This window comes from Falco biarmicus, chromosome 3 (assembly GCF_023638135.1).
Source record: "Falco biarmicus isolate bFalBia1 chromosome 3, bFalBia1.pri, whole genome shotgun sequence".
NCBI classification, from domain to species: Eukaryota; Metazoa; Chordata; class Aves; order Falconiformes; family Falconidae; genus Falco; species Falco biarmicus.
This window is the reverse complement of record NC_079290.1, coordinates 110,281,401-110,308,834: the sequence shown is the minus strand read 5'-3', so window position 1 is coordinate 110,308,834 and position 27,434 is coordinate 110,281,401. Positions and strand designations below refer to the sequence as shown.

At 53.5% G+C, this 27,434-nt stretch overlaps 1 protein-coding gene and 1 long non-coding RNA gene across 6 annotated transcripts; one reads left to right on the top strand and one right to left on the bottom strand.

Moving 5' to 3' along the window:
* Nucleotides 1-4,780: 4,780 nt before the first annotated feature.
* On the bottom strand, nt 4,781-27,434 carry ARHGEF10L (Rho guanine nucleotide exchange factor 10 like). 5 transcript variants are annotated; one of them, XM_056332126.1, is made up of 28 exons: nt 27,080-27,434; nt 21,447-21,531; nt 20,971-21,156; nt 20,816-20,843; nt 19,955-20,040; nt 19,738-19,821; nt 19,288-19,463; nt 18,667-18,783; nt 17,697-17,805; nt 16,249-16,355; nt 15,968-16,045; nt 15,698-15,877; nt 15,356-15,472; nt 15,167-15,259; nt 14,742-14,915; nt 13,965-14,110; nt 13,216-13,400; nt 13,004-13,119; nt 12,688-12,815; nt 12,502-12,602; nt 11,486-11,607; nt 11,114-11,200; nt 10,768-10,997; nt 10,503-10,657; nt 8,859-9,004; nt 7,323-7,497; nt 5,940-6,062; nt 4,781-5,855 (listed from the first exon to the last, which is right to left on the bottom strand). In XM_056332126.1, the coding sequence occupies exons 2-28, from the start codon at nt 21,481-21,483 to the stop codon at nt 5,371-5,373; spliced, it is 3,771 nt and encodes a 1,256-aa protein (XP_056188101.1). In that variant the 5' UTR covers nt 21,484-21,531; nt 27,080-27,434; the 3' UTR covers nt 4,781-5,370. The 5 variants fall into 5 exon arrangements, with proteins under 5 accessions (XP_056188101.1, XP_056188103.1, XP_056188102.1 ...); XM_056332128.1 differs by lacking the exon at nt 27,080-27,434 and adding an exon at nt 26,272-26,502; XM_056332127.1 differs by lacking the exons at nt 18,667-18,783; nt 27,080-27,434 and adding an exon at nt 26,272-26,400.
* On the top strand, nt 16,368-19,211 carry LOC130146206 (uncharacterized). The gene is made up of 3 exons (XR_008820787.1): nt 16,368-16,821; nt 17,719-17,864; nt 18,763-19,211. It is a non-coding gene; the product is annotated as an uncharacterized LOC130146206 (long non-coding RNA).

Genomic DNA, 27,434 nt, shown 5'->3' with positions numbered 1-27,434 from the left:
ATATGCTTTTTTTAAAAAAAACCCAGCTGATTCCCATGTAAACTGCTCCCAATCCCCACTCCCCATGGGGACCACGCGTGTGACGATGTCCTTGCCACCAGAGCTGCTGCAGAAAGCAGGTTGGAGCCTCCGCTGCCGCAGAGCCCAGACTGACAGGGGTGTAAGGGCTGGATCCTGAAGGATTTGCACTAAATTTGGTGAATTCTGGAGGAATATATCCCAAATGGATTTTTTTTCATAAATATCTATGTATATAATTATAGATGTGTACATACCAGCTCCAGGCTTCTTGCCCTGAGCAGGATGGGGGAGAGGGACTGGATGAAAACCAGACCCAAGATGAATTTATTGCTGTAATTAAGGTCTAATTAGTGCAGAGAGACCTTTTGGAAATAAAGAGATGGGGTTGCAAGCCCCAAAAGCAAAGGGATGGGGGGGAAAGCAGAGCCTCTCCTGCACTGTAGCCTGGGGAAGGGGCATGCAAAAAATAAATTAAAAAAATAATAAAGGAATATAACCAGGAAGGATTTTAATAGCAAGCAAGGATGTTAACCCTTAAATCCCTCCCGTGCCCAGCCAGGGGGAAATATCACCCTTCAGTGGGTGCTGGAGCAGGTAGCACCCACCGAATGGGGAGAGAAACTGAGCCCAAGGGACTTACCACTTGCTGTGGTAAGAAAATCATTTACAGATCGGGTCTGGTTTGTCAAGCATTTATTTTTAAGCAAAGCTTGCTTTCATCCTGCCTGGCAGCCACTTGTTGTATTTGATAGAATAATTTCCACGCCGAAAGCCCTCTGGCCGCCACACTTCCTCAGGACTTAATAACCAAACACCTTCATACGGACCCCAACTTCATCCTGCGGAAATAATATTGTCCTTCCCTACTGCGTATATATATAGATATAATTCTAAAATATTTATATATATATGCGTACCTATAAAATATATAACGCATCTAACGTGCAGTATGTGAGTGCTTTTAAATGCAGGAGCAAGGAGCAGTGCCGGGGATGCAGCACCTGGTGCAGCCCCCCAGCCCTCTCCATCCCATCCCAGCTCCTGCACCCCACTTTCCTGCAGCAGTTTAATTGCTTTCCTCTTTTAATTGCTCCTTTCAAGACAGGTTTCTCATCCCAAATCTCAGGCGAGCCCATCTTCAGAGCAGTCTTGCCTTTGCAGCTCAAAGCAATTTCTTCTTTGCTCCTTTCCCCCCCAGGCTCCCACACTGCTTGTTATGATGATTATTATTATTATAAATTTATTTCTTTTTTTTTTATTTTCCACTCGCAGCTTGAAAGGAGGAGGGGGGAAAATCCAGGAGGAATCAAACTGGCTTGATTAAAGGCAACGCAGAGGGATGATGGGCAGCGAGGAAGGGAACTGGCTTTGTTTGCATCTCCTGGGGAAGAAGCCAAGGGGAAAGCACGGCAAGGCTGCTTTCCTTTTGCAGCGCCACGGCTGGACCACGTACCCCTCCCAGAAACCCCTCGGATTCGATTTCCACACCCAAATATTGGGGAGGTAAAGGAAATTTCTCCCCCCATGGTTGCAGCCAGCTCAGGCATCTCATAACCCAGCTTATTCCCCACCAGGCACCGTCCGCTTGAAGGACACGGCTGCTCCAGCATCACGCTTCCTTTGTGATGGGACATTCCATCTTGGAATGTTCTTGGTTCTTGGGATGATGAAAAAAGCCACAGAGATCCCACTGATCACAGCCCAACATCTCCATCCTCTTTGGGAACCTCTTTGGGACATACCGACATGACACACCTGTGGCGATGCCACCAGGGCACCACTTTGGGACATGCTACCATGGAAACCCTTGGAGATGCCGCCAGCACACCTTTAGGACATACCACCATGGCACCTTCGAGATGTATCACCATGGAACCCTTGGGAGATGCCACCAGGGCACCACTTTGGGGACAAAACCACAGCATCCCTCACAAAGACCACCCACGGCACCTTTGGGAGGTACCACCACAGCAGCCCTGGGAGATGCCACCAGGGCACCACTTTGTGGACAAAACCACAGCATCCCTCACAAAGACCACCCACGGCACCTTTGGGAGGTACCACCACAGCAGCCCTGGGAGATGCCACCACGGCACCTTTGAGACGTATCAGCACGGCACACCCAGGGGACATGCCCCCCCTCCACAGCAGCTCTCCAGGGGAGCCAAGGGGCCCCACCAAGCTCTCCCCACCTTTTTCCACAGCAAGAACTCACCCTGAGGGCCCACAACCGCCCTCCAGGCTGGTGGCCGAGGCACAAGCCCACCTTAAGACCTGGCCCACCATGGCACATCCAGCCACCTCAAGCCTGCAGCAAGGCAGGGAGCAGGAGCACAGCTACACCTAATCCAGCCCCTGACCTTCAGCCAAGAGCACAACTGGAACATCCTTAATCCCTTGGTCGGGGAGAGCCACATGGCACTGGCCACCAGCCAGCCCAAACCAGGAGGAGCATTTCAAGCACCCGGAGAGGCTTTGGGGCAGGGGCTGCTCATGAAGCCATCGCTCTCCATCCCCTCTGCAACACACAGGAGAGCTGAAGGCTATCGACCACCGAGGTCTGGGCAGGGCTTGGTGACAACCAAAGAGGATGGAAGAAGATAGGAAAGGGTAACTCCAGCTGCCTACAGACGGGCAATGAGCCTGGTCTGGGTGGAGGCTCCCACATCTTCAGGGGTGAAAAGCACGACTGAAGCAGCTTCCCATTGTCTGTACCTGATTCTGGCCACGCTGGCACAGCAAACACATCTCCTTACCCGCTGTGGACCATTGCAAGAGCAACTGCAAGGATGCTTGCGTGAGATGCTCCATGCATGATGGATCTCCCCTGGGACAAGGGTCATGAGCCTGTTTCTCCTTGAACATATCTGAAAGAAAAAAAAACCCACAAACCAGCCCCACCTCCCAAACAGTTCTAACCCTTCAAAGTAGCAAAAATCCCCATTTTAAGTCAAAAAATCCACGCCTCACCCCCCCCCAGCAAGCTCTCTGAAGCCAGGGGGCTGTCCCAAGCCCCTGCAGCTCCCCTAGGTAGTGTCTTTCAGAGAATAAGCAAAAAAAAAAAAAAAAAAAGCAAAAAAACTCAAAAAGTCTTTCTTAAAAGATCTCTGGGATTTTATATATTCGTTTTTGTTGACACAGTTGTTAAAGGGAGCCTTCTGCTCAATAACATTTGCTGGGCGTTTGCAAACACCGCCTGCAAGCAGCTCACCAGCTGCCCTGGCACATAAACATCCGGGTGAGGATAACGAGGCTGGAGGAAGGGATCGACACAGAGAACATCAAGGAGAAGAAAAATAGGGAAGTAATAAATAATAATAAAAAAATCATAAACTTGGGAAGATGATTCTTGGTGCAGAACAGCCATCCTCCAACTGGGATGAGGGGGGAGCGTGTTCAGGTCTTGCAAAAGCATCTTCTGAAGAGTACCAGCATAGAAATAGTTGCATTTAGCGCATTAAATACACTTTTTGCCTCTTGTGCACGGGAGATGGTGGTGACCCTGCCCAGGGCTGTCCCCAGATTGGGGGAGATTGGGGTCAGGCCACTCTTCGGTTAATAACGCAGCTCATTAAGGCAGCAGCAACAAACCTCATTGGTCTGACAGCTCCCCTCTCCTTACAGGAGCCCAACACACACCGTTAGCATGAGAAACATCCTCGTTAGCTAGAGGACATCAACTTGGGAAAAAATATGCCAGGTTGTAGAGCCTCCCGGTGCCATCAGGCCATGCGTGGGGGGACAAAACCTGCAGTGGCATCTCCTCCCGGCTTCAAAAGCAGCAGCGCAGCTCGATGTAGCATCCTCATTTTGGGGTATTTTGATTGCAATTGTAGCTCAGGTGGCTGGTGAGCCCAGAGGGATGGTGTCTGGGGTCCCACAAATTGTTTTTAAGATCCTCTTGCTAAATAAAGTGCATACTCCACAGCTGTCATTACATCCAGCTCTGCAATAAATATATATATATTTTAACTGTGCCATTGCAATCACATAGCGTGGGAAATCCTTACAGCTCCATGGGGTGATATCCCTCGAGAACCAGCTGCTTTCTCACACACTGACCCCAAAGGTGGTAAAATTGCAATGGAAAATAGGAAAAAGGGGTGGAAAAAGCCACAAGCTCTTTTGACACCCTTCCCACGGACATCACAGATGCTCATGAGGATGCTCGTGGTCCTCCAGCTGCGGCTGGTCTGGAGATTGCCCCCCTCTTCATGCCATTTCATGCAGCTGAGATAGGGAGAAAACTTAATCAGAAAAGACTTTAAGGGCAAAGAAAGAAAAACCCAGCAAAGCACATTTGATGGCTAATTAGAAAAATACTCAGAAATCGGTACAAGGCGGATAATCTTCGCTCCCTGGCAGCAGGAGCCATGCCGTCCCATTTCAAGGTTGAGCGGTTGGGAATTTAAATCTGATAATTGTAATGCTACAAATGAAAATCAAATTGAAGCCAGTTAGAGGATCGCATTATAAATTGATTTAGTCCTCGGACAAGTTTCCACCTCCCTGGCCTTGTGTTTCTCTGCCGTGGACGGAGAATGCTCTGGGTACCAGAGATGCAGGTGACAGGGTACATCCTTCTCCCCATCTTCCCTCCATCCTGCACCATTTCTGGGGAGTGCAAAAACGGGCATCTGGGGGCTTCTGATTGATTTTTGAGGGTATATGAACCCCTTGGGATGTGTCGCTGAAGCAAAGGAAAGAAAACATTAGCACCCAAGCCAAACCCAGTTACAAAATACTGCAAGGAAACACACCGATTCCTATAGGATTTATTTCCACGCTCCCAAAATTTCCTTTCCTCTGGAAACCGCGAGTACTCAACTCCCCAAAACAGGGGATTTTTGTACCAAATATCCTCAATTCACAGTCAAAAAAATGGTTATTTCAGCCAAATCCCCCCGTTTCGGCGCAGCCGGCACTCGCTGAATGCTCTCATCACTATTTCTGCAGCTCCAAGTGCCCCAATATATACAGATTCCTTCTTTATACAGGTAATAATATACATCATATTTATATATATATATATTTATATATATATATATATATATTCACACGCAGACACACAGACACCTTTGGCCAAAGAGCCGGCACCTCCAAAGCCCGCAGGGAGGTTGCCGTTCCTGCCATTAAAAACTCCCCTCTCCCCATGCACAAAGCTGTTTTCTTGGGGGGGGGGGGGGGGGGGGGCGGGGAAGAAAAAAAGCAAAAAAGCCCATTTTTCAGTCTTTTCCTCCTTAAAAAAAACTAAAGGGTGATGCACCCAGGGCAGGACCACCCCCGGCAGCTTTTGGGTGGCTTTTTGAGGTAGGTGCCGGGTGGATGGGTGGGGGGGGTCCCGCGGTGCTATAGCATCAATGGCACCTGCCAGATGAGCAGGGTGCTGTCGGCATCGCTTCCCCGGCGCGGCGATTCAGCGTTGAAGTTACGGTAACCCCGGCCCCCCGAAACGATGGCCACCGAGGAGATCTCCTTGCGTGGGGTGTCACGGGCACAGGGTCGGCTCCGCACCCAGACGTCGGGGTCATCAGCCATCTCATAGATGGAGCCGTCCTCCTCCGTGTGCGCCGGCGTGCCACCCGTGGGCGCTTCCCGCACCGACAGCAGCTGCCCGGGGAGGTGGGAGGTGGATCGCAAGCGGTATTGTAATAAAATCCCTTTTTTTCTCATTTCCCGAGGTGGGGGACCATCCAGTTCTGGGGGTTTCTCTTCCTCACCCTCCTCTTCCTCCTCCTGATCACCCTTCAGCACATCGGGTGCCAGGGTGCTCAGCGCCACTGCCAAAAACTCCACGGGGCCACCGTGCCCATTGAGGGACACCATGCCTTTTCCTGCCAAAAAAAAGGGGGGGTTGCTAAAAACAAGCCCCAAAATAAGGATGCATCTGCCCAGGGAGGGGGTTTGTGGGTGCTCACCAGTGATTTTGGGGATGCCCTCCAAGCGGGGCACGGGCAGCAGCACGATGATGCCCTGGTCAGTGCCCACCCAAAGCGAACCCTGGCAGATGAGCAGGCTGGTGACACGGACATGTTTTTGACCTGCATGAGCGGGGAAAGAAAAAAAATTAAAAAAAGAGGGTGAGGGATGATTTTACAGCAGCATCTTCGCAAATAACCCATCACCAGTGGATTTTTCATGGGGAACACACTCCAGAGCCCCTCAGAACCAAGCAGCATCTTTGCACAAAGGTCTCCACGCCAAGGAAAGCACTACAAATATAAACAAAAAAAGGAGGGGGAGAAAAAAAAAAAAAAAGTGAGACTTCTAATGGCAAATGAATATTTTATTGCCAGGACTTAGCGCTGCACGGCGTCGAACTCGGCAAAGCAATATATCTGCGGAGATGCAACTCCAGTTTCTCCAGGAGGACTTTATTAATGACCTGTCGAGTTAAAAAGGATGAGGGAGCGCAAGTTCAAAAACGCATTAATACCCAACGCTCACTCGCCCAGGAAGAAAAGGAAGTGATAAATATTTTAACATGCCCTAAAAAAAAAAAAAAAAAAAAAGGGAAAAGTGACTTACATGAGTATCGTGCTTATAACTAATTACACAATTATGTTGCTCTGTAGCTGGAACTAGGGGAGAGCCAACCTTGCAAGCCTGGGGCAGGCGAGAGCCGGGTGGGTGGACACAGCGGGGAGATGGTGCTGGATGGTAAGGTGGGGAAAAAAGGGGTGCACAGGGTAACGGCAGTGGGGTGCACGCATAGATGTGTGCAGGGGTGCAAGGATGTGGTGCAAGGATGCATGCATGGGGATGCACGTGTGTCTGAGGAGGCATGTGAGGATGCACACGCAGTGCAAAGATGGGGTGCAAGGGTGCAGGGGTGCAAAAATGGGGTGCAAGAGTGAACGGGTGCAAAGATGGGGTGCATGGGTGCAGGGCTGCAAAGATGGGGTGCATGGGGTGCACACACTTGTGCAAGGGTGGGGTGCACGGATGCAAAGAGGAGGTGCGCCTCTGAGGTGAGTGGGTGCACACACGGGGTGAGCGGATGCACGTGCACACACAAGGGTGGGCTGTACGGATAAGGTGCACACATGGGAGCAACGGGTGCAAAGGTGGGATGCAGGGATGCGCGCACGGATGCAAAGGCACCACTGGCTCTGTCTCTGCATTCAATGAGGAGAGACCCCAGAGGCCCAAGCTCAAATCTTTACACCATTAACCAAATAAATTCCTCACAGTTTCTCTGTACATCAGCACAGCCATAAAGCAAAGCAACACACCCATGGGGTGATGCCCCACCTTGCCCATTAATTGCAATTAAGAGCCAGGGAGAAAGGGCAGCTCACCCGGGAGGACGAAGGTGGTCCTGGTGGCAATATTGATCTCCTGCAGATGCTCCAGCGTCTCGGTGTGGAAGAGGCGGATGGAGGAGCCTGAGGAAAAGGCCATCCAGACCCCGCTGCCCGCCTTGATCATGTGCGTGACGCTGGCCTCCGTGTCCGGGTGGGCCTCGAAGGTTTGCTACCAGAAGGGGAATTGCAAAAATGAAATCAAAAAGTTGCTCCCTAAAACTGCTGCTGCCTTGGGCTCTCTCCAGGAGCTGCATGGGGAGGGGACCAGAGTGACCGTGAGGTCCCCCCATCCTCGCCAGCTCTGGCCAGAGGACACCAAAACCAGCCCATCTCCAAACCCCTCGGGGGTTTTTTTGGATGATAACACAGCATTTCCCACCCCCTCCACCTTCTTTTTCTTCTTTAAAAGACTCATTTGCCTGATGAGCTGCATCTGCCAAATCCACCCCAAGGTGGGACAAGACCTTCCTGCTCCCCTCCAACGACAAAAAACAGTGACAAGGCTCAGCCCCCTTGCAAGAGCTCTTTGGGGATCACGGACTGGTCCATCTGCTTCCCAAACTCCCCGCCAGAGCATTTCCCTACCAGACACAGGATGCAAACTGCAGGAAAAACATCTTCTTGCATCCAAAAAGTTGCCCATGCTGCAGCCTGGGCTGCGGGCAGGATTGAGGGATAAAAACACGTCAGCATCAAAGGGTTAAATCACTGGGGGAGAAACCTGCAGGCAGCAACTTCACCCTCCCTCTCCTATGGCTTCGAGACATTTTTTTGCCTTAAAATTTATTTGATATGCGTATTAAAAAAAAAAAAAAAAGAGGAGCTGGTATCAACCCCCTTCCCAGAGAGGACCAGCACAGAGCATCCCCCCCAAACCAGCCCAAACCAGCGGTAAAGAGAGACTTTTAGGTGATGTCCCCCTCATCCCCCACCCCACAGGGGGTTTATTCCCGAGTCTCTGGTCCCACCCAGGCAGACCCAAGACCCTACACTACACAGCTCTCCATCAAATACCATTTATACCATCCCCCAAGCATCCCACCACCACCGTTTTTTTCCTCCCCCATCACTTTTCTTCTGCAAAAATTCCCACCCAGCTCCTGTCATAAATAAAATCAGAGACTGAAAGCGAATCCAGTCCCCGATGCATTATTCATCCCCGGCACCGCCGTTAGGCTGGATTTACGACAGCTAATACATGCAAACTAAGTTTGGGCACTAAATGTGAAAATTAAAGGTGGGAGAAAGGGATTTTTTAAAAGGAAAAAGCAACTATTCAGCACTCCCTGTTTATGCAGCTGCAGAAGACATCTCTGCATCCTCTTCCTGTGACACCATGTCGGAGGGAAGGGACCCAAAAGTAATGAAAAGCAGCAAAAAGCAGCAATAAAAGGTTGGTTTGGGCATTGCATAGGCAGGGATGCGCCTGTGCCTGTGCATCCTTTGGGGCTTAAACCACGGTGACCCCCCCAAAGCCACCTCTGCATCCCCCTGCAGATGTAGCACAGGGGTCCCGGCGATGCTCCCTACCTGGGCGCGGAGGCTGGTGGCATCGAGGACAGTGACCTGGTTGGCACAGCTGGCCCAAAGGGTCTCATCCAGCGTCAGGAGAGCTCGCACGGGGCCGGTACCCACAGCCAGGCGGGTGGGCTGCTCCGCCAGGTCCCACAGCCCCCCTAGAGCAGAGATGCCAGGATTGGGGTAGGGGGGAGCAAGAAGATGCTCAGCAAAAAGGAAAATCATCTTTTGATACAGCTGAAGCTGCCCTAAAGGGCTGCTGGGGTCAGCTGCGAACGCCTTGTGTCCCCAGCATCACCCAGGATGCCTCTGAGCATCTTCGTGCCACAACCCCAAGGATGAGGGGAGTTCACACCCCCAGCTTCACCCCCCCCAGAGCCCCTTTGACCCCGTGCAAACAGCTTGTTAGCAGCAAACAACTGGCCACCTGCAACACTCCGGCACGTTCCTTGCTGGAAAAGCCAAAAATTGATTTTTTAATTTATTTTTTATTTGCTCTTGAAGCAACACTCCAGAGCCGATTCATCCAGGGTGGATCTGGAGTGTCTGTGAACAGCATCCAACCTGGATTTGGATGAATTCACCACCAGCAGTGGCTGAGAAGCTTCAATAGATAATTGCTCTCCTTTCCTTATTTCCAATGCAATTTTTTTTTTTTTTAATAAAACCGTAAGAACTGAGGGATAAAAGAGCCCTTTGGGCGCTCGGACCTCTGCTCCCATCAGCAGGAGTTTGCAACCGAGCCATCTTTCAGCAAATCCTAATTTTCACGTAAAAACAAGCTATTTCAGGTAAGCTTTTTCTTTCCAAAAAGATAAGGATAAGATTAAAAACCCCACCCTGCAGTCCTGCCAGCAGCTGGCTGCCTTCAGTGTGCCTTTCTGCAATTGAAATTAAATTAAAGGCACTTTAATTGGCTTGCACCGTTGCGGTAAGGTTGGAAAGGGGATGCGCAGCACCCCAAAATGCAACTGAAGTGGTTTTACTGGCTCTGGGTTGGTTTGGGTGCTGCTCTCTGCAGGTTACCTGGGAGCAAATGAAGGTTTTTGTCCAAAAATAGGCCAATGTGACATTATTTGAGGCTCTTTCCTACCCTCTAGCGACAAAGCAAAGGCATTTAAGAGCCCAGGCGAGGAGTCCCTGGGGAGGAAGGCTCTCAGCAAGCCACAGCCTTGGCCCCAGCTGGAGCCAGGGAAAATAAACCCAAAATCAAGCTAATGAAGGAAAGAGGTTTTGTGTGGATGAGGTTTGGAGGGGATCAGCTCGGTTTATAGCATGAAAAAGGTAAATTTTTTGAAGCCAAGAGCTCCGATTGCTTGCGCATCCCAGTGTCAGACCCCTCCTGCATCCCTCGAGTGCAACCAGCCTCCCAGCAAACCCTTTGCTGCGGTACCAACCCCTCCCCAGGACTGTTTTCTACCCTTTTCCCCCCAAAACTGAGCCCCTTCTGCATTCGTCTTGGCGACGTAAACCAGCTTCCCCTCTCCCGGGCTGCAAGGAGCAGAATGAAATAGTGGGAGCAGGGGGATAATGACAAATATTTATCACCATTTTAGCAGCCAGCGTATCTTGCCGGCACGAAGAACCTCCTGCTCCATACTTTTGAGGGGTCCCACCACAAAGCCTGTCCGAAAGCATGCACGGGGGTGCCCTCACCGTTGCTGCGGGGGTAGGCGGCCACGGTTCCATCCTGTAGCCCTGCAAACAGGTACTGGGGGCTGTGCCGCAGGCAGAGGACGGGCTGCATGCCCGGGCTTTTGCAGGTCAACAAGCACTGCGTCCCCGTGTCCACGCTGCCATAGACGGCGATGCTGGGGGGGGGGGGGGGGGAACAGGGGGGAGATGCAGGAGATGGTGCTGGTCCTCAAGGCTCGGTGCTGGCGATCGCACCGGAGGATGGATGCAGAGGCTGCGGGCTCACCTGCCATCCTGTAAGCCCAAGCACACGGTGGGATGCGGGGATGCGGGGGGCTGCTCGGTGGTGGGGTGAGGCTCCTGGGTGCCCGCCGGGCCCCCCTCGCCCCCCTCAGGGATGTACTCCATGCACAGCACCGGCGAGGCTACCGGGAAGGACTTCACCGTCCGCGGCACGGCGCGGTTGAGGGAGAAGATCTCCACCTGCCCCCCTGCACCTTCCTGCCCCCCCCCAACCTGCGGGGAGCAGAAAAGGGGTGTTAGCACCAGCCACGAGCGCTGAGGAGGGGGTCTGCAGCCAGCATGACCCAAACCCGGCAGGTTTTGCCCCGTTTTGGGGTGGGTTTGCTCACCCAGAGGTAGCCCTGCGGCAGCGAGGTGCTGACGGCGGAGAAGCCCAGCAGGGAGGACTGCACAGGGTTGTGCACGGCAGTGCCAAGCTGCAGGAAAGATCGGGGCGTGGGGGGGTTACAACACCCCCGAATTACCCTAACACATGCAGGGTATCCATGCACGCCCCAAAATTCGGGATCGAGCCACAGCCTAACTTGTATTTTTAATTTTTCCAGAGTGGATTGCACCGATTTCTGCCTTTGCAACCAGCCTGGCCGCCCCATCCAGCCCATCCGCCATGGGATTTCTGCCTTTATTCCCCAAAATGATGGATGTAAAGGGGAAGGAGGTGTTGGGGGGGGGCTGGAGAAGAACTTGGCTGTTGCTCTTACCTGCAGATCGAGGGCCTTGGAGGAGAAGGCAGGCATGTGGCAGGAGAGGATGGGGCACCAGAAAGGAGCTTTGCTCTTCTTGTCTTCATCGGGACAGAGCCAGCCCGGCTGGTTCTCTTCCCCTGTGGTGAGCAGAGGAGATTGAAGACAGCCAGGACACCCCTTAGCATCCCTCCCCTCCCTGATGGGACCCCAAAATCAGGCATGTGAGGTGCAGGGTGCTCATCTCCAACCCTAAACCACCACCATCATCTGCAGACCTGGGGTACATCTCACCCCTCTCCTCCAAACTACTGCGCAGCACGCAGCCAAACAACTGCCTCGAGTGGCAGCAAAAAAAAAAAAAAGCCCCCCCAAAAACAGATAATATATAAAGGGGGGGAGGGAAATACACCCTAATGTGTTTCTTCACATTAGGCTTTAATGTGTTTTCATTTCGAACTCATGGATACAGGATTATCCCCTAGGCATCCCAGATTAAAATAAAAACAAAACCCAAACCAAACACATAAACTGGTGAAAACAAGAGAATCAAAAATCTTTCCAGCCCAGGGGGATCCGAGCACTCAAATAGGATTTCAAATGATTTTTTTTTTTCCCTTCCATTAAAACTCTTTTTCTTTTGCTGCAGTGGCTGGTGGAGTTAAATAGGAATAGGGATAGGGAAGCAGCAGGAGGGACGGCTCCTCCTTTGCTTATTCATATTATTTCATGGAAAATGGGTCAGCACCATCAGCACGAGAGCCAGTGGAAATCCATCACCAGGTGATGCCAACCTGGAGATGCCACCTGAGAGCAGCAAGCCGCATTTTGAGCCAGAATTATCAATTCCCATCATTTCCAGTTGTGACCTCGCAAAATGTTCTCTACCCCTTTGCTCTCAATTCCCCCCCCCCCCCCCACTGCCCCATTTCGCATCAGGATGCTGGGACTGAAGCAAACCACCTCGCCACGCTCCCAAATCTGGCTTTTCAGAGCAAGGGTGATGGCAAGCCCCACGCCATGAGACCACTCACGCAGTCCTATCTTGGCCAAGTGCAGGCGATTCACCCAGGAGATCTTGCTCAGGGGGTTTGGGGTGATGAAGACCACCATGACGCTGATGGGGCGGCCAGACCTGCATAGGGAAAGCATCATCACGTTGATCTTCAGCCTCCTCCTGCCCAGGGTGGGAAGAGCCCATCCATGATCCACAAACTCACTTGTCCGGCTTCCCAGGCAGCAGAAGGCGGAGGCGGCACTTGTTGGCAGAGTGGATCTCCTCTTCCTTCACCTTCATCATCCTCTGCAAGGCCAAGCACCAGTCCTGGGCCACCGTCATGTTCAGGTTCTAAAGAAAAAGTCATAAAATCACAGCAGTGCCTCCAACACAAGCCTGAATCACCCCCAACTATCATCTGCGGGGCTCAGGAGGATGAGGTGACCAGCAGCCCCTGAGGGTCCACACGGTTATCGCAACGCAGCCAGGCTTGGTTCCACCCAAATCATGAGTCTGACCATGCTTTGGCACACAGATACCTGGTAGGTGCCATGCAAGGTGCTGATGAGCAGGGTGATCTGCTCCACCACCGCCAGGTCCTTCTGCAAGTCCTGCAGCTCCTGGAAGAGTCGTGGTGGCCCCAGGTAGACTTTATCTTGGGTGGAAAAATGGAGAAATGAGGTCCAGGGAGGATGCTCCATCCCACCCCACCGAAACCAGCCCAACACAGGATCGAGGGATGGGTGCTCACTGTGCGAAGCCTGCCCGGCTGGCGCGTGCTTCTTGGCACCGGCGTTGTGGATGACGACGTTGTCCTTGTCGTAGGCACCGCTCTCCTGCCCCACCTCCACCACCTGCACCTGCGGGAGGGCCGTGCTCCACTTCACCACGTATTTGGGACCCAGGGGCACCAGGCTGCTAATTTCCAGCTGGCCTCTGCCGAGGGAGGATGCAAAAGTGTAGGTAAATCCATGAGCAGGCACTGTGGCTTGCCCTGCGAGCCCTGGCAAAATGCATTTTGCAAGCCAAGCCCCTCCACTGGTAACCCCACGCCATGCACTGGTGCATGCCTGCACCCCCAGATGTGGGGCACACGACCACAGCAGACCACAAGCAGCACCTACCCTGCGTTCACCGGCCTGAAAGAAGGGAAAAATGGTTAAGAAAGAGGTGTGATGGGGAACACCCCAAAGGTTTTCCTCTACAGCATCAACCTCCACTAAGCCCTGAGGTCCTAGCAGGCTCCCAGACCTCGCACCAGCTCCAGGACACCACAGTCAAGAGGGGATGGGGCTTTGCATGGAGACATGTCCACAGTGGGGGCAAAGCAACCCCAGACCAGGTGGTTTCCCCCTCCAAAATAAGGTGAGGGGGTTTTAAAACTCCGTGGGGTAGAGCGAGAAAAACCCACTAAGCCCTGAAATCGAGTTGGGGAGAGGCAAGGTCCTTACATCGGTGCTTTGCAAAGGGATTTGGGGGTCTGGGGCCATCAGCACGTACTTGAAGTTGATGTTGGCGCAGACCAGCATGTCATTGAGCAGGAAAACCTTCCTCTCCTTTGACTTGATGAGCTGCCCCCGGTCGCCGTACACCGTCTCCGTCAGCGTCTCGCAGAGCAGGAGCTGCCGCTGCCCCGAGCTCAGCAGCTGCAAAGGGGATGGAGCAGGCAGGGGGCTCAGCCTGGGGGCTCTTGCAAGCCTCCTGTCCCAAAATTTGGTTGCTTTTCTCTTATTGCAAGGATTTTCCTCCAACCAGGACCACACGTGGCTCCCAGCTCTGCAGAAATGGCCGTGCAACAGGCTCTGGGGCTGCACAATGCAAACCCCCTTTGCACCCTGTATGTCCAGCCCCCAGGAAAGCAGAGCCCTGGAAGACCGACGTGGTCCTTTGGCAGCTGGTTTTGGGTCTCTCTTCACCCCCCAGCTCTAAATCCCAGTCCCAGGGCTGAGCTGGTGGGTGCCCCGCTGCGCTTTTTGCCACCACGGCCCAGGATATGTCGCAAGAACTTCACTTAGGGGATGTTTGGGTTTTTTGCCACCAACAGTTGCAAAATCAGGCGGATGAGACAAAGCAACTCATCCTTGCTTTTCGCTGGAGAGGAATTTCCCCGTGCCAGCCTCAGGATTTGCTTTTGCTCAACATCCTTTTGGATAAAACCGGGATTCTTGGCTTCCCCACCCCCTGACGCAGAAAGGAAGGTGGAAGCAGCAAAGCTCAACCAACCAGCTCCAAAACATACCCATCACAAGGATGAGGGCGTGAGGCTGAAGGACCCACCTTGTTGAGGCTGCTGCGGTCGCTGATGCTTTTGCTGAGCTGCTGGATTTCGGCGACTTGGTCGGCCAAGCGCTTCTGCTCGTTGAGCTTCTCTGCCAAGGTCTCCAGCTCGGTGAGGGCCAGCTGGAGGGACAGGCGGTCCGCATGGCCCTTGGGAGTGTTTTTCAGCATGTCCTGGAGCAGGGAAAGGATGGGGGACAAAAGCCACCCCAGGAAAATCAGCCCTGTGGGGACTGCTGTGATCGGAAGCGCTTTCAGCACCTCCGAAATCAAAGCTTGGAAGAAGATCCTTGGGATGGTCCCCAAAGCTGCAACCAAGCTGCCAACCCGAACCCGCGTCCCTTCCTAAACCCTTTCCCACAGCACCCAGGTTGCAAAAAAATGGGGTGCAAAGCAAGAGAGGTGCAGGTACCCCTTGCCCATACCTGCAGGAGTAGGATGAACTGAGGGAACCTCTGGATGGGCTTCACCATCAGCCCATAGAGCGTGACCCGGTCGGCGCTGGCCATCTGCCTCTTCTGCAGGGGCGGGGGGCAGGGAAGGCAAAAAAAGCAAAGTTTTCAGTGATAACAGCACCCAGCAGTGCCATGTGCCTGCGTTTGGGTCCTGCTCACCTTGAGGAAGTCGAGGAAGGCAGGTTTGGTGAGACAAGCCTTCTTGATGAGGGACATGGCAGTGGTGAAGTTGTTGACATAGTCGCTGTAGACGTCCAGCACCATTGACTTGGAGAACTGGGGAGAGGGCAGGAGGAGAGGTGCGATGGCGTGGGGCTCCCCCAAAAAGGAAGGCTCAGCAAAACGGGGTGGGGGTGGGGGGGTGTGTTTTTGGAGTGATGCTGAGGATGCTGGTGGTACCCCAGGTGGGGGTGCATCACTTGGATCCTCCCCCCACCTCAGCTATCACAGAGAGGAGTCCAGGGGCAGGTTTGGCAGCGGTCCCCCAACTTTTCCTCCTACCGAGGCCACGAAGAGGTCCCCGATCTTCTCTGCCGAGTCCCACTCAGCCACGCGGGAGGCAAGGGCGATCTGGAACATGGAGTGGCACTGCAGGATCTCCTTCAGGCGAAAAAACACCACCTGGCACTTCCTAGCGCTCAGCACCTTCGGCTCCATCTCCATCAGCGGGTTCCTGTAATCCTGCAGGAGGTACCGGTGCATCAGCATCCCTGCATCCTTGTGCGCTCCTGACCCCTCCCCCCCCCCAAAAAAAAAGGGGGGGTCCCCCACCTGCAGGATGCGTTTCAGGGAGTCCACGTAGCTCCGCTCACTCTGCACGATGGAGCCCAGGATGTGCCGCCGTACCACCTGCAACAACGCTGGGGGTCAGCTGGGGGGGCCCCCCCACCCTGAATAACGGGATGGGGGGTGCACCACGGGCACAGCGTGCTGCAGAAGTGCTGACACAGCAGCATCGCTTTCTGCTGACCCGCCCTTCCCTGCTTGCTCAATCATGGGACCAAGAGGAAGCTGTGCCCCCCCCCCCCCCAACCCCCCCACCCCACACTGACCTGCTGTGGGCTCAGCCCCTCGGGCATGGGCCCCAGCTCCGGCGGCGGGTGCTTCATGTCAGAGACTGTGACCTCCAGGAAACCTGTGTCCTCCTCCTCCGAGTCCCCTGCAGGGCAAAAAATCCACAACCGAATGCCAAAAATCCCCAAATTTTAGACTTTTTTGGGGTCTAAAGAAGAGCCCGTGGCCCCATCAGTGGCTTGGCTGGGGATGCGGTTGGGTTTGGAGCTGCCAGCGAGATGGACTCCAGCGTCCTCCCAGCATCGTGTGTCCCTCCCGGAGCCCCAGCCACTGTCACCGGACACCAGCATGAGTCAGGCTCCCGGCAGGGACCGAGCCAGCTCCCCACGGGAAGGGGACAAAAAGTGTCCCCGGCCCCCCAACAGCCACCCTGGATGGGGGAAGAGCCCCCACCCCCGTCCTCACTCCAAGGGCGGGTGCAAGCAGGGAAACTGGGGGGGGAAGGAGCCACAAGCCACAAGCCGAAGAAAATGGGGAAGGCAAGAGGCCAACACTGGCCGGCCGGCATGGCGATCCCTTACCCGAGGCCGAAGCAGCTGAGGAGGAGGAGGGTGAGCGAGCCAAGGCGGCGTCGCAATGCAGGGATGGCCGCTTCTTCCACATGGCCGCAACGCCCCGCTACGGCCACCCCGGCCCCATCCCCATCCCCTATAAATAGCCGGGCACGGGGAGGACCGGCTGGGCTGGAGGGGAGGGCGCTGGCGGCCGGGTGACCTTTTTCCTTCCCTAATTTTGGCAGGGAGGATCGCCACCCTTAGCTGCCAGCTCCGTCAGCTCCCCCTGCCCATCCCCGTGCCCGGGGGATGGGATGCTCTGCAGCACCCTGGGGACGGGATGCCCTGCAGCACCCCGGGGACCCCAAAAGCATTTAAGCCCCCACCCTGGCAAGGCTAAGCCGCATCAGGGACATGCAGCGAGGCTGGGACACACACGCCGGATCCCTCAGGCAGCCCCGGCTGAGCCACCAGGCCACCCACTGGGATCCTACCTCCCCCGTGTTGCTCCAGGGAGACCCTCGAGCTCCATCGGGAAGGCGGCTGCTTTTCCGCCTCCGCCGCCCTCCTCCTCTGCTCCCCAACCCCTATGTGACAGCAGGAGGGTTAGGAAAACACCCCAAAAATCAGTATTTCAGGGCATATCTTGCCCTGTGTCCAAGGGAGGCACCCATGGGTGCTGGCGTGGTGGGGCACTGTCCTGCTCCCAAAAGGGCATGGGTGCTTGGAGCAAGGAGCGAGCCAAACCAACTGGGCTTGCATGGGGATGCAAAGAGTGGGGGAAAAAAGTTAAAACAGAGCTTAAACCGCAGAAAATAAATCAGCAAAAGGAAAAGCTGAAAGCTGTAAGGATTTATAATGAAATTTTTTAAAAACCACCCTCAAAAAGGCTTTTTTTGGCTGTCGAAGGCAATGGGGGTTCCTCTGCTTACCCGGTGCTTCTTTCCGGTGCAGGAACGTCACCTTCCTCATCACCGCGATCTTGGTCTTCTCCAAACCATCCTTGGTGCCGCTTTTAGCCGCTTTCATCAGCTGTGTCATCTGGGCAGGGGGGCAAGAGGGACCAGGAGGCTCGAGGCAGCACCGAGACCCCATTTCAGGTCTGGATCCAGCGGTGCCACCCCTTTGGGGACATCCCCCCACTTTGGGGACATCCCCTCTGAGCATCGTCCCCGTTTTCCCAGGCAGCCCGAAGGGGAGGAAGAGAAGGCAGGTGGTTGAGGAAGAAGGATGCTCTGGCATCTCTCCTCCCTCCGCCAGGACATGGCTGTGGGCAAGCAGGCACAGGCAAAGCGGGAGCATGCAGCAAAAGCAGAGAGGAGGGGGGGGAAGGGAGGCACGAGCACATCCATCCCCTCCTCACGGCCGGGGGTTTGTGTACCAGAGCGCAAAGGTCGGGGGGGGGGGGGGGGGGGGGAGCTTTCACACCTCAAATCGCAGCGGTTTTAGCCCAAGCTGACATCCAACGTCACCTGCCCAGCCCAAACTGGCCATAAAGTCCCAGCCTGGATGGTTTGGGGCTGGGAAAGGCTTTGCACTAAGTTTCTACGCCTCCCAAGAATCTCCTTCCCCACCTGATTTCCACCCTGTATCAGGGGAAAAACCTTCTCAGATCCATCTAGCCCACGGGCAACCTTGCTTCGTCCAAATGCCCCTTAAAAAAAAACAAACACCCAAAAAAAGCAAATGGTTTGGGCAGCTGGAGGACGGGGAGCTGCAAGACAGATGGACACGAGAGGCAGCTTTGCGGTGCTTAGCTCGATTTTTTTTTTTTTCTCCTTTGGGGGATAAATCAGGATGAATTCAACCTGGATAAATTCTGGGAGGGTGGGTTGTTGTTTTTTTTATCACCCCCTGGGAAATCTGGGGGACAAGGGACAAGGGAGGGAGGAGGGACAGTACCTTCCAATCGTACTTCTGCTTCAGCTCCTGCATGTCTCTCCCCCCAACTCTTAAAGCCAGGATGTCCCTCTTAGTCCTGGCGTATCTCTCCTTTAGTCTATTCAGGTCTGGAGAAAGCTGAGCCCAAAGCAAACCAGGCGGGAGGAGAAGGCAGAGGAGGCGAGAGAAGGCAGAGAAGAGATCCAAGTAAGCAGCAAAAAAAAAAGGAAAAAAAAAAAAAGGAAAGAAGAAAAAAAAACAACACAGAGGAGGAGAAATCATCCCAAAGCAGCACAGTACAGTCAGCATCTTCCCAAAAATCTGGCTTTGCTTGAGCAGGGAAGGGAGCAAGCGCAGGGAAAGGCAGCAGCCACGCTCCAGCAATGCCAAAATGCAACAGGAAAGGGGGGAAAAAAAAAGGGGGGGAGAGGGGAAGGAAGGAAAAAAAAATAAATAATGAACCACCAAAGTTTCAGGCTGGCTTTGCAGCAGGTGACCCCAGGAACCACAGCATCCTCTGCGGGAGCAGCTGGGCTTGATGCTCCAGTGCCTTTATCCAAGCAAACCCAAGGGAAAAAAAAAAAAAAAAAAAAAAAAAAAAAAGGAAAATAATAATAATAAAACCATCAATTCAAGCATTACCTTGGGCTGGAAGGATGCCCGCTGCTTGGCCGGCTCGGCCTCCGGCTTGGTGTCCTCGCCCGAGTCCTCGCTGTAGCTCTCGAATTCGCTGGAGCTCCAGCCCAGCTCCTCGCCCGCCCGCGGCCCCTCGCCCCGCTGCACCTCCTCGTAGATCAGGCTGCGCTCCGTGCCGGCGCCTGGCGAGCAAAATCCAGCTCCGGCTCCTTCCAGGGAGGCCATTCCCCTCCCCAGGGACCCGGAGAAGACCCCCCCAAATCCTCAGGGTCTTGCAGTCCCTCTGGAAACACATCTGCCTTCATCCCTCCCCAATCCCAGCGGTTTTCCGGGGTTATCCCCCTGAGCATCCTTTCTAAGATGCGCTTTTCCCTGCTGGAGCGTGCCTCAGTTTACCCAGCTGGAAAATGGGCTCGTGGTCCCTGGGGAACCGGGGAGAGGAAGGTCTGTCCCTACCGTCCTGCTCGGCATCGAGAGTTTCACAGGGGACATCGTCGTAAATCACATCATCCTCCACCTCCGGGAACTCGAAGCGCTCACCTTTGGGCGACAACCCCACCCCCACCCCAGGGACTCAGGTCAGCACCCCAGGATCAAGCCAGGATGGAGGAACCCTTCCCAAGCCTTGGCAGGTTTGGGGGTTGTTGGGGTTTTTTTCAGCATTTTAACCCACCTTGGCAGATGCTTTTCCTCTTCCAGGTCTGGGCATCGATGTGGGGGTCTCCACCAGCCTCCCCATTGCTCACCCCCACCGGCAGCCTGCAGGGAAAGGGGTCAGGGAGCACCCCGGGGTGCAAACCCCCCAGGATCAGATGCACTCAAGCCCCCCACCCCCATCACCTCCCATTCCTATTACAGGGGTTCACAAACACAGAATAAAGCTTGTATCTGGGGCCCCCTGCCCTTGCCCATCTGCTTCCTCCTGGATTTGGGGGTCCCAGATTTTAGGGTCACGATGGCTTTTTAAGTAGGTCCAGGCAACCTACAGGGGGATGATGCAAAAGACCCAAAAATGGCTTTTTTTAGCCACGGCCTGCTGCAGCACAGGAGGATGCGCCAGCATCGGGGAGCACAGGGAGAAGGTCCCCAAACCTGGGGGGGTCCTGACCCTCTCGCTGAACCTTGTGCCTGGGCTGCCAGGGGGGCACAAGCCCTCCTTGCAGCCAAATGGGCATCTTTTCCCCCCAAATCTGCAGCTGGGGTGAACACCAGCCCCTTCAAACACCCACCCCCACGGGTTTCTCCCTCATCTCCTTGGTTGGGGGTTGGAGGAAGCCCCCATCACCCAGTTAACCACAGACCCCCCGATGGCACCCACAGCCCCCACAGATCCCCAGGGCTGCAGGGTTCACCCCAAAACCCTGGAGCTCTCCTGCTTGTAGCCCCCTTTGCAAGCAATGGGGAGAAGTTGGGGAAACTGAGGCACGGCAGCAGGCCGCAACATATTGAACAGGGCAGGGGACAAACCCCAAAGCTGTGCTTTCTCCTTCAAGGACTCAAAACCCCCTAAAATCCCCCCCAAAACCCCACATACCCTTCCTGGGTCTCCGGCACCAGCCCATCTGCGGAGAGGAAAAGCAAAGAGAACCAGCGCTGGCACCCAGGCTTGGGTGGCACCACCCTGGGCACGTGAAGGGGACACAGTGGGGACATGGGAGACACCAGGGACCCCCCGCCCATGTTCCTCACCGACGCCGGAGCTGGCAGCACGCCGCCTACGAGGAGGTGCCCGGAGGACAGCTTCGCCGCTCGGCTCAGCCGCTGAGTCCTCTTCCTCCTCCTCCTCTTCCTCGCTGTCCTCAAAGTCAAAGGCTTCACCGAGGTCTTCCTCCCCGTGGGGCAGGGGGCTGGGGGTCTCCAGGGCAAGATGGTCACCTGTGAGCAGAAACCCCGTCACTTGGTGTCCCCCTGCAGTGCTGCTGTACCATAGCAGGGATGGAGGGATGGGAGGGATGCAGGGATGGGAGGGATGCAGGGATGGAGAGGACAGAAGAGAGCATCACCCCAAAAACCTGCAAGATGCAACAGCCCTTCATGTTTTCACGACCCAAAGAGGCTCTGGCAGGGATGTGTAGGATGCTCCCGGGTGATTCACCCCCTTTCTGCCAAAGGCTGGGTGTGTGTCCCCCCAAAAAAAGACCCCAGCTCTGGTGGGTTGACAGTACCTACTGCAGGATGGGGGGGCAGCTCAGACGAAGCCATGGCACAGGGGGTCCGGACACTCCGCCTGGGCCCTTCCCCGAGGCTTTCCTGCAGGAAAGAAGGAAAGGGAGGTTGAGAGGGGCAATCCGCCCCCCCCAGATCCATCCCCAGGAGAGAAGGCAACGTGGAGAGACCCCAGGTGGGATGGATCCAGCTCCGGCCGCTGTAAAACCTTGCAAGGAAGCAGAAAAGCTGCTCCCAGGTCCCAGTTTGCCCAGCAAATTCACCCCATGCATGGCAAATTTATCCCGTGCACGGCAAATCCAGCTCCGAGCATCAAGGTTGAAGGTCTCGGAGGCTGGGAAGCGCCAAGCATCCTCCTTGCAATCGATGGCTCATCCGCTCGGGTAACCAGAGACGCCCAGCACAACTCCCTGAAAGGTCGCCAAGAGGAAGAGGAAGGACAGAGCAGGGACCCCCAAGTCCAAGGGATGATGCAGCAGAAAGAAACGACACCCAAGAGGCTGCAAAGCACAAAACGGGGCCAAACTCTGCTCATGTGGTCCTGCTGGGAGCAGCAACTGGTGCACGACGGATGCCACCACCCTGCTCCGAAGAGCTGTGACCCCCCCAGCAACCATTTCTTCCATGCCTGGACCCTCATTTCCTCTGGGAGGTGGATATAGGGGATGTACAGACGCAGGACTGATCCCCCCCAAAAGGATCTATTTAATCCCCCTGTACCACAACCCCTTCAACCTGCAGCACAGCATGGGTGCAATTGCCCCACATGGGTTTGCAGCAAGCCATACAGCTCCAGGGCCACCTAAATATATATGTGTGTATATATATGTGGGTCTAGAGCACAGCAAGAGGGAGCTGAGGTCTGGGACCACCTCCAAAATTTGCATTCACCCCTGGAAAACAAGCTAGAAACTCCTTGCAGTCTCAGCACGGGCACAAGCTGACGTCACAACCCTGCCAGGCTGCCAAGTGCTCAGCGACCCCAACCCCATCCCACTGCAAACCCCCCCAAAGCATCCAGCTAAAACCCACCCGACCCTTTCCCAGCCCTAAAAATAATTTAAAATAAACCTCTTCCCCCCGCTTCTTGACCTGCATTACCGCCGCAAATATCCTCTTCCAGCCACTTTTGCAACCAGCCCCTTGCCTCCATAAACAGGTTAATAGAGATTTGTTTGTGGGGAGGACGCGGGGACACTTATTTTTTCCTCCTGGAACTCTTTTCCTGGCGCTGGAAACAGCAAGCAGTTGGCAGCCGAGGCTGATCTCATATGTCACCTAACCTGCTTCCCATTAGCGTGGGAGCAGCAAGTCTCTTCTCTCCCCACTTCACAAGCCCTGGGTTTTATCCCTATGGATGTGATGCCAACCAAGCCATAAATCCACGATAAACCAGCCCCAGGAGATGCGACGGAGCAGAGGACCACAGGGGAGAGAAGAGGAAAAAAAAAAAAAAAAAAAAGGAATAAGCCATATTTCTGCAGCAACACCTCCAAAAACCAACCAAAATGAGTTTAAAATAATGACACCTGGGTAAACGAAACCCAGCAGAGAGATGCTTCTTGTTTTATCCAGAAACCAGTTTGCTTAGTGGTTTGGTTTGCCCTTCCAGCCACACAACAGCTTCTGCATTCAGAGAGGGGAGCAAGGAGGACGATGCGCAGCCAGGCCCTGTGGCTTGCTCCCGGTTTTATCCTGCTAGCGGGGCAGGAGAAGGTCACATCCCATTTTGACAGTTGACATAAGCTCCCATCAGCCCGATTTGTCCCAGGGCTGGTTATTTTTCCGGCCGCGAGCACGCCTGCCCCTGAGGAGAATTACCAGCTTTCCAAAACAACCCACTGCAACCTTTAATTGGGTCTTGTTAAATTTAAAAAAAAAAAAAAAAAAAAAAAAGAAAAAAGGTTATTTTGCATAATTTTTAATAGCAAAACTGCTATCAGGGGTAGAAGCATCCCAGTAGCAAAAATGAAAAATGCATCCCGTGGGATGGGGTGAAAAGCTGGTGGGACAAGCTGCCCTACCAGGGAGATGCCTCCAAAGCAGCGTGGGATGGCAAAAAGGGGATGCAGGATAATCCAAGAAGGACGTGGGGATGCAACGTAATCCAAGAGGGATGCAGGGATACGATCTCATCCTTGGGAAAAAACGGCTAGAAAGCCCAGGGGAGCTGCCGGGTCCTCACCCCACCGGCAGCATCACGAGCTGCGGCTCAGCACCGTCTCCTTCCCAACCTGGGTGGGGAGGGAAAATAAACGGAGCCGGAGCTAAATAAAGGCAGAAAAGCAGGGCCATCTGCTGCGGCCAGCCCGACCCCTTGCCTGGCAAGCTGGCAGCTCTCGGGCTTTATTGGGTTTATTTTTAGCCGTCGCGACGGAGCGACAGGTCCCAGCTGGCAGGGACGGCTGCCAGCCCTGGGGACCCGGCCCTGCTCCGAGCATCATCCTCCACCACGCTGCCCCATCCTGCCGACCCCCTTTGTCCTTCCATCGAAGGGTTTGCAAAAAAAATCCATAATATCGCAACCGGGATTTACCCCGGGAATCCCTCCTGCTCCTCTCTGCGTCCCCGCCGTGGTAATCCCTCCTTATAAATAACCCCGGCACTATTTATAAGGGATGGAGCGGGGCGGGATAGAAATAGAAATTCGCTTTTGTCTCCCAAAAGTTTCCTCCGACTCCTTATGAATCCCTCCAGCTGGTGGCCCCACATCCCAACTGTGGCTTCAAGCCTCATTTCACCACCCGGATGATTTACCACCGTCACCTCAATCAAAAAAAAAATAAAAATTAATTCTGATTATTCCCAGCCAGGGTAGAGTAGCACCATCCCCGGAGCAAAGCAGGGATGTTTTCTCCCCCAGATCCCCGTCCTTTAAAATAATAATTCAAAAAAATCCCAGCAAAAGTCTTCTGCAATTTGTTTTTTTCCCAGCCCTCATTGGGTCTGTGCAGTGCATTATCGGTGCTTTTATGGCAGAGTGGTTTATTTCCCAGTTTTCCAAGGAAAGAATTGAGGAGATTTGAAGGCATCCGTGTCGGAATGAGGGCTCTGGTGAAGAAAAATTATACTCAGTCTTCAAAACTTCCCCAAATCGGGTGTTTTGATGCAGTTGCAGGTGGAGGAGGCAGCAATAAGAAGCAAGTGGTAGGAATGAAACGATAGCAAAAGATGGGGGGTCCCCCTAAAAAAAGCCAACAGATATTTTTCCCCCAAAAAAAAACATTAAAAAAAGGTTTTCCCAGAAAAAAAGCCAAAAGAGCGGGTTTGCCCCTGAAAAAAAATTCCACGAAAAGTCCTGATTCAAAGCAATTTGGTGATAATATTTTAAATGAACTCTTGCCAAAAAGCATCATCTTATAGGAGAAGCTTTTCCTCAACACGGTGTTTCCCTCTTTCGCCTTGAAACTACTCTTCTGGGCAAACAGCCTGCAAATATTCCAGCTAAAACCCGAGACCTGGAAAACCGCCACTGTTTTCCTTCTGATTCGCTTTTCAACATCACCGCTTAACCAGAAAAAATCCATCCCTCGTCCAGCTCATGCCGTGAGAAGTACAAACGCAGGGGGAAAAGGGGGGGGAAAGAAAAAAAGAATCATAAAATCAGAATTATTGCACTGAATTTTTTTTTTTTTAAAAAGAGCCTGTGCTGCAAAGATTTCTTGCGGAGAGACCCAAAAAGCAACAAAAAATATTTATTTATTGCCAAAAACCTCCCCAGGCCAATGTTTACCCCCATCTCTCCTTCTCAATGTTTGCAAAGCAAATGCAAAGTTCACCCACTGCAAAACTATCCCAGTCAGGAATCTGGAGGCAGAAGAATTTGAATTAAAAATAACACCAAAAACAGCGAAAAATTGGGATTTTTTTTTCCCTATTAGTGTTTCCAGCTCAACATTCCCAACAACTTGGTGGTTTGCTTTATTGCAAAGCTCCAAATTAAAGCATCTCCCACCAAAATTTCCTCCTGCTGGGGCGCTGGGATCACCTTTTTTGGGGCTGAAAAGGGACTGAAAAATCAGCATCAGGTGATGATGCTGATTTATTTGAGATGCCCCCCTCCCCCCCCCCCCAAATTCTCCACTTCTCCCCCCATTTTGCAAACACCAGCTTAAGCACCCCATCAAATACTGGGGGGGTTCCACCCCGAAAATGCATTTCTATACTTTTTTTTGGGGGGGCTAGTATTTTTGAGCAAAATGCTCTTTGCAACCTGGCACCTCGCTAAAACACATTTAATACTTAAAAAAAAAAAGAAAAAGGGTGCAAACAGAAGGAACAAAAATAGCGCTGCGACTTCACCCCCTTTGCAAGCCTTGCAGCGTGCAATGCAACCTGGTGCAGCAATGCAACCAATGGCTGGGAAAAAAAATAAATCAATAAAATATCGCTAAAAAGGGGGGAAAATTACCATTATTTGCTGTCAAAATTATCCCGGAAGTTCTCACCCCTCCCAAAATTGCAGTTTCCTGCAGGTGCTGCAAATCCCAGCCGGGAAAACCCAGGAGGGATTTGCAACGTCGTGGAGTTTGCAAGAAAATGGGGTGAACTGGGAGGAACCGGTGCGGAATAAGCGCGATGCAGAGACGGCCGCCCCCTCCCTCCCCATCGCTCCTGCTTTGGGCTGATATATTTAAAAGCAATAAAAAAATAAATATATATACATATAAAATATATACGGATAATAAAAGCCCCGATCGCTGGCAGCAGCGGGGAGGCAAAGGGCAACCTCCTCCCCCCACCAGAGGATGCGATCAACTATAGATCCGCATCCTATGTGGGATATAGCGGGATTTGGGGCGGGATGAGATGAATTTTGCTGACCTGGGAAGGCCGCGGCTCCTCCGGCTTTGTATCCGCATCGGCCGAGCAGGCCCCCGGCGGGCAGGCGATGGCGGGGAAAGCAACCCCCAACCCGATGGGGATTAACCCCCCCAGGCCCCTACAAGGGGGTGCCCAGGGTGGGTGACCCCCAGCTGGCACCCATCCCCCAGCCCAGCACCCCCAGAGTCCAGCCAAGGGCTCGCTGCCGGATGGGAGCTGCGGTCCAGCGGCTGCACCGAGGGATGCCGGGATTTTGGGCAGCATCTCCCCCCCCTCCTCTTCTTCTTCTTCCCAGGCAGCTCTGATTTATACTCTTGGTGATCCCAAGCCTAATAAATAACACACACCCCCCCAAGCAGGATTTAGCCCCTTCCTTGCCTTTTAACCCCCTGGATGCTGGGGTGCCTGGTTAACCCTTTCGCTGCCAACAGCATCCCCCATGCAATAAACAGCCCGGACCTGGGTGGGTTTGCAGCAGGAGTTTCCAAAATTTCCAGGCAAAGAGGATTTTTTTCTTTTTTTTCTTTTTTCTTTTTTCTTTTTTTTTTCTTTTTTTTTCCCAGGATATTTTACATCCAAGCCACCAGCTGTGGGGCTGGCAGTCCCAAAACACCGCTCCACAACCCCCCATTCCAGGGTGCTTCCCCCACACCAGCTTTTCAAGCCATAACACCACCATTCCTCCAAATACACTGTACAGAAAAAAAAAAAAAAAAAAAAAAAAAAAGACAAGTTACGGCGGTGCAAGGCTCCCTCGCACACCTTTCTTTAAATGCAATATCCTGGCTACTAAATGCACCCGTCTTACCTATTTCATCGGAGTTTGGGGCTGTTTTTCTTGCTGGGAAGGAGTTTTCTGCCACTGTCACAGCGTTACCTGCCAGCACACCCCAGCTGCTGCCGCCCAGCCCTGCTGGAAAACATTCCTTGCAAACAAACTCAACAGCTGCCAGGTTTATTCCAGCTTGGAACCAGCCAAACAAGCCCGGCAAAGAAAAATAAAAAATAAAATATATATATCCCAGTGCCCTTCGGATGACTTGAAGGCAGCCGAAAGGAAAAAAAAACACAACCAAATCCCTTTTCCTTTGGGTAACGACATTGCTGTCCTGCCCGGTGCTGCTGCCTGTAGAGGTGCTGAGCCCTGCCAAAATCTCTCTGCA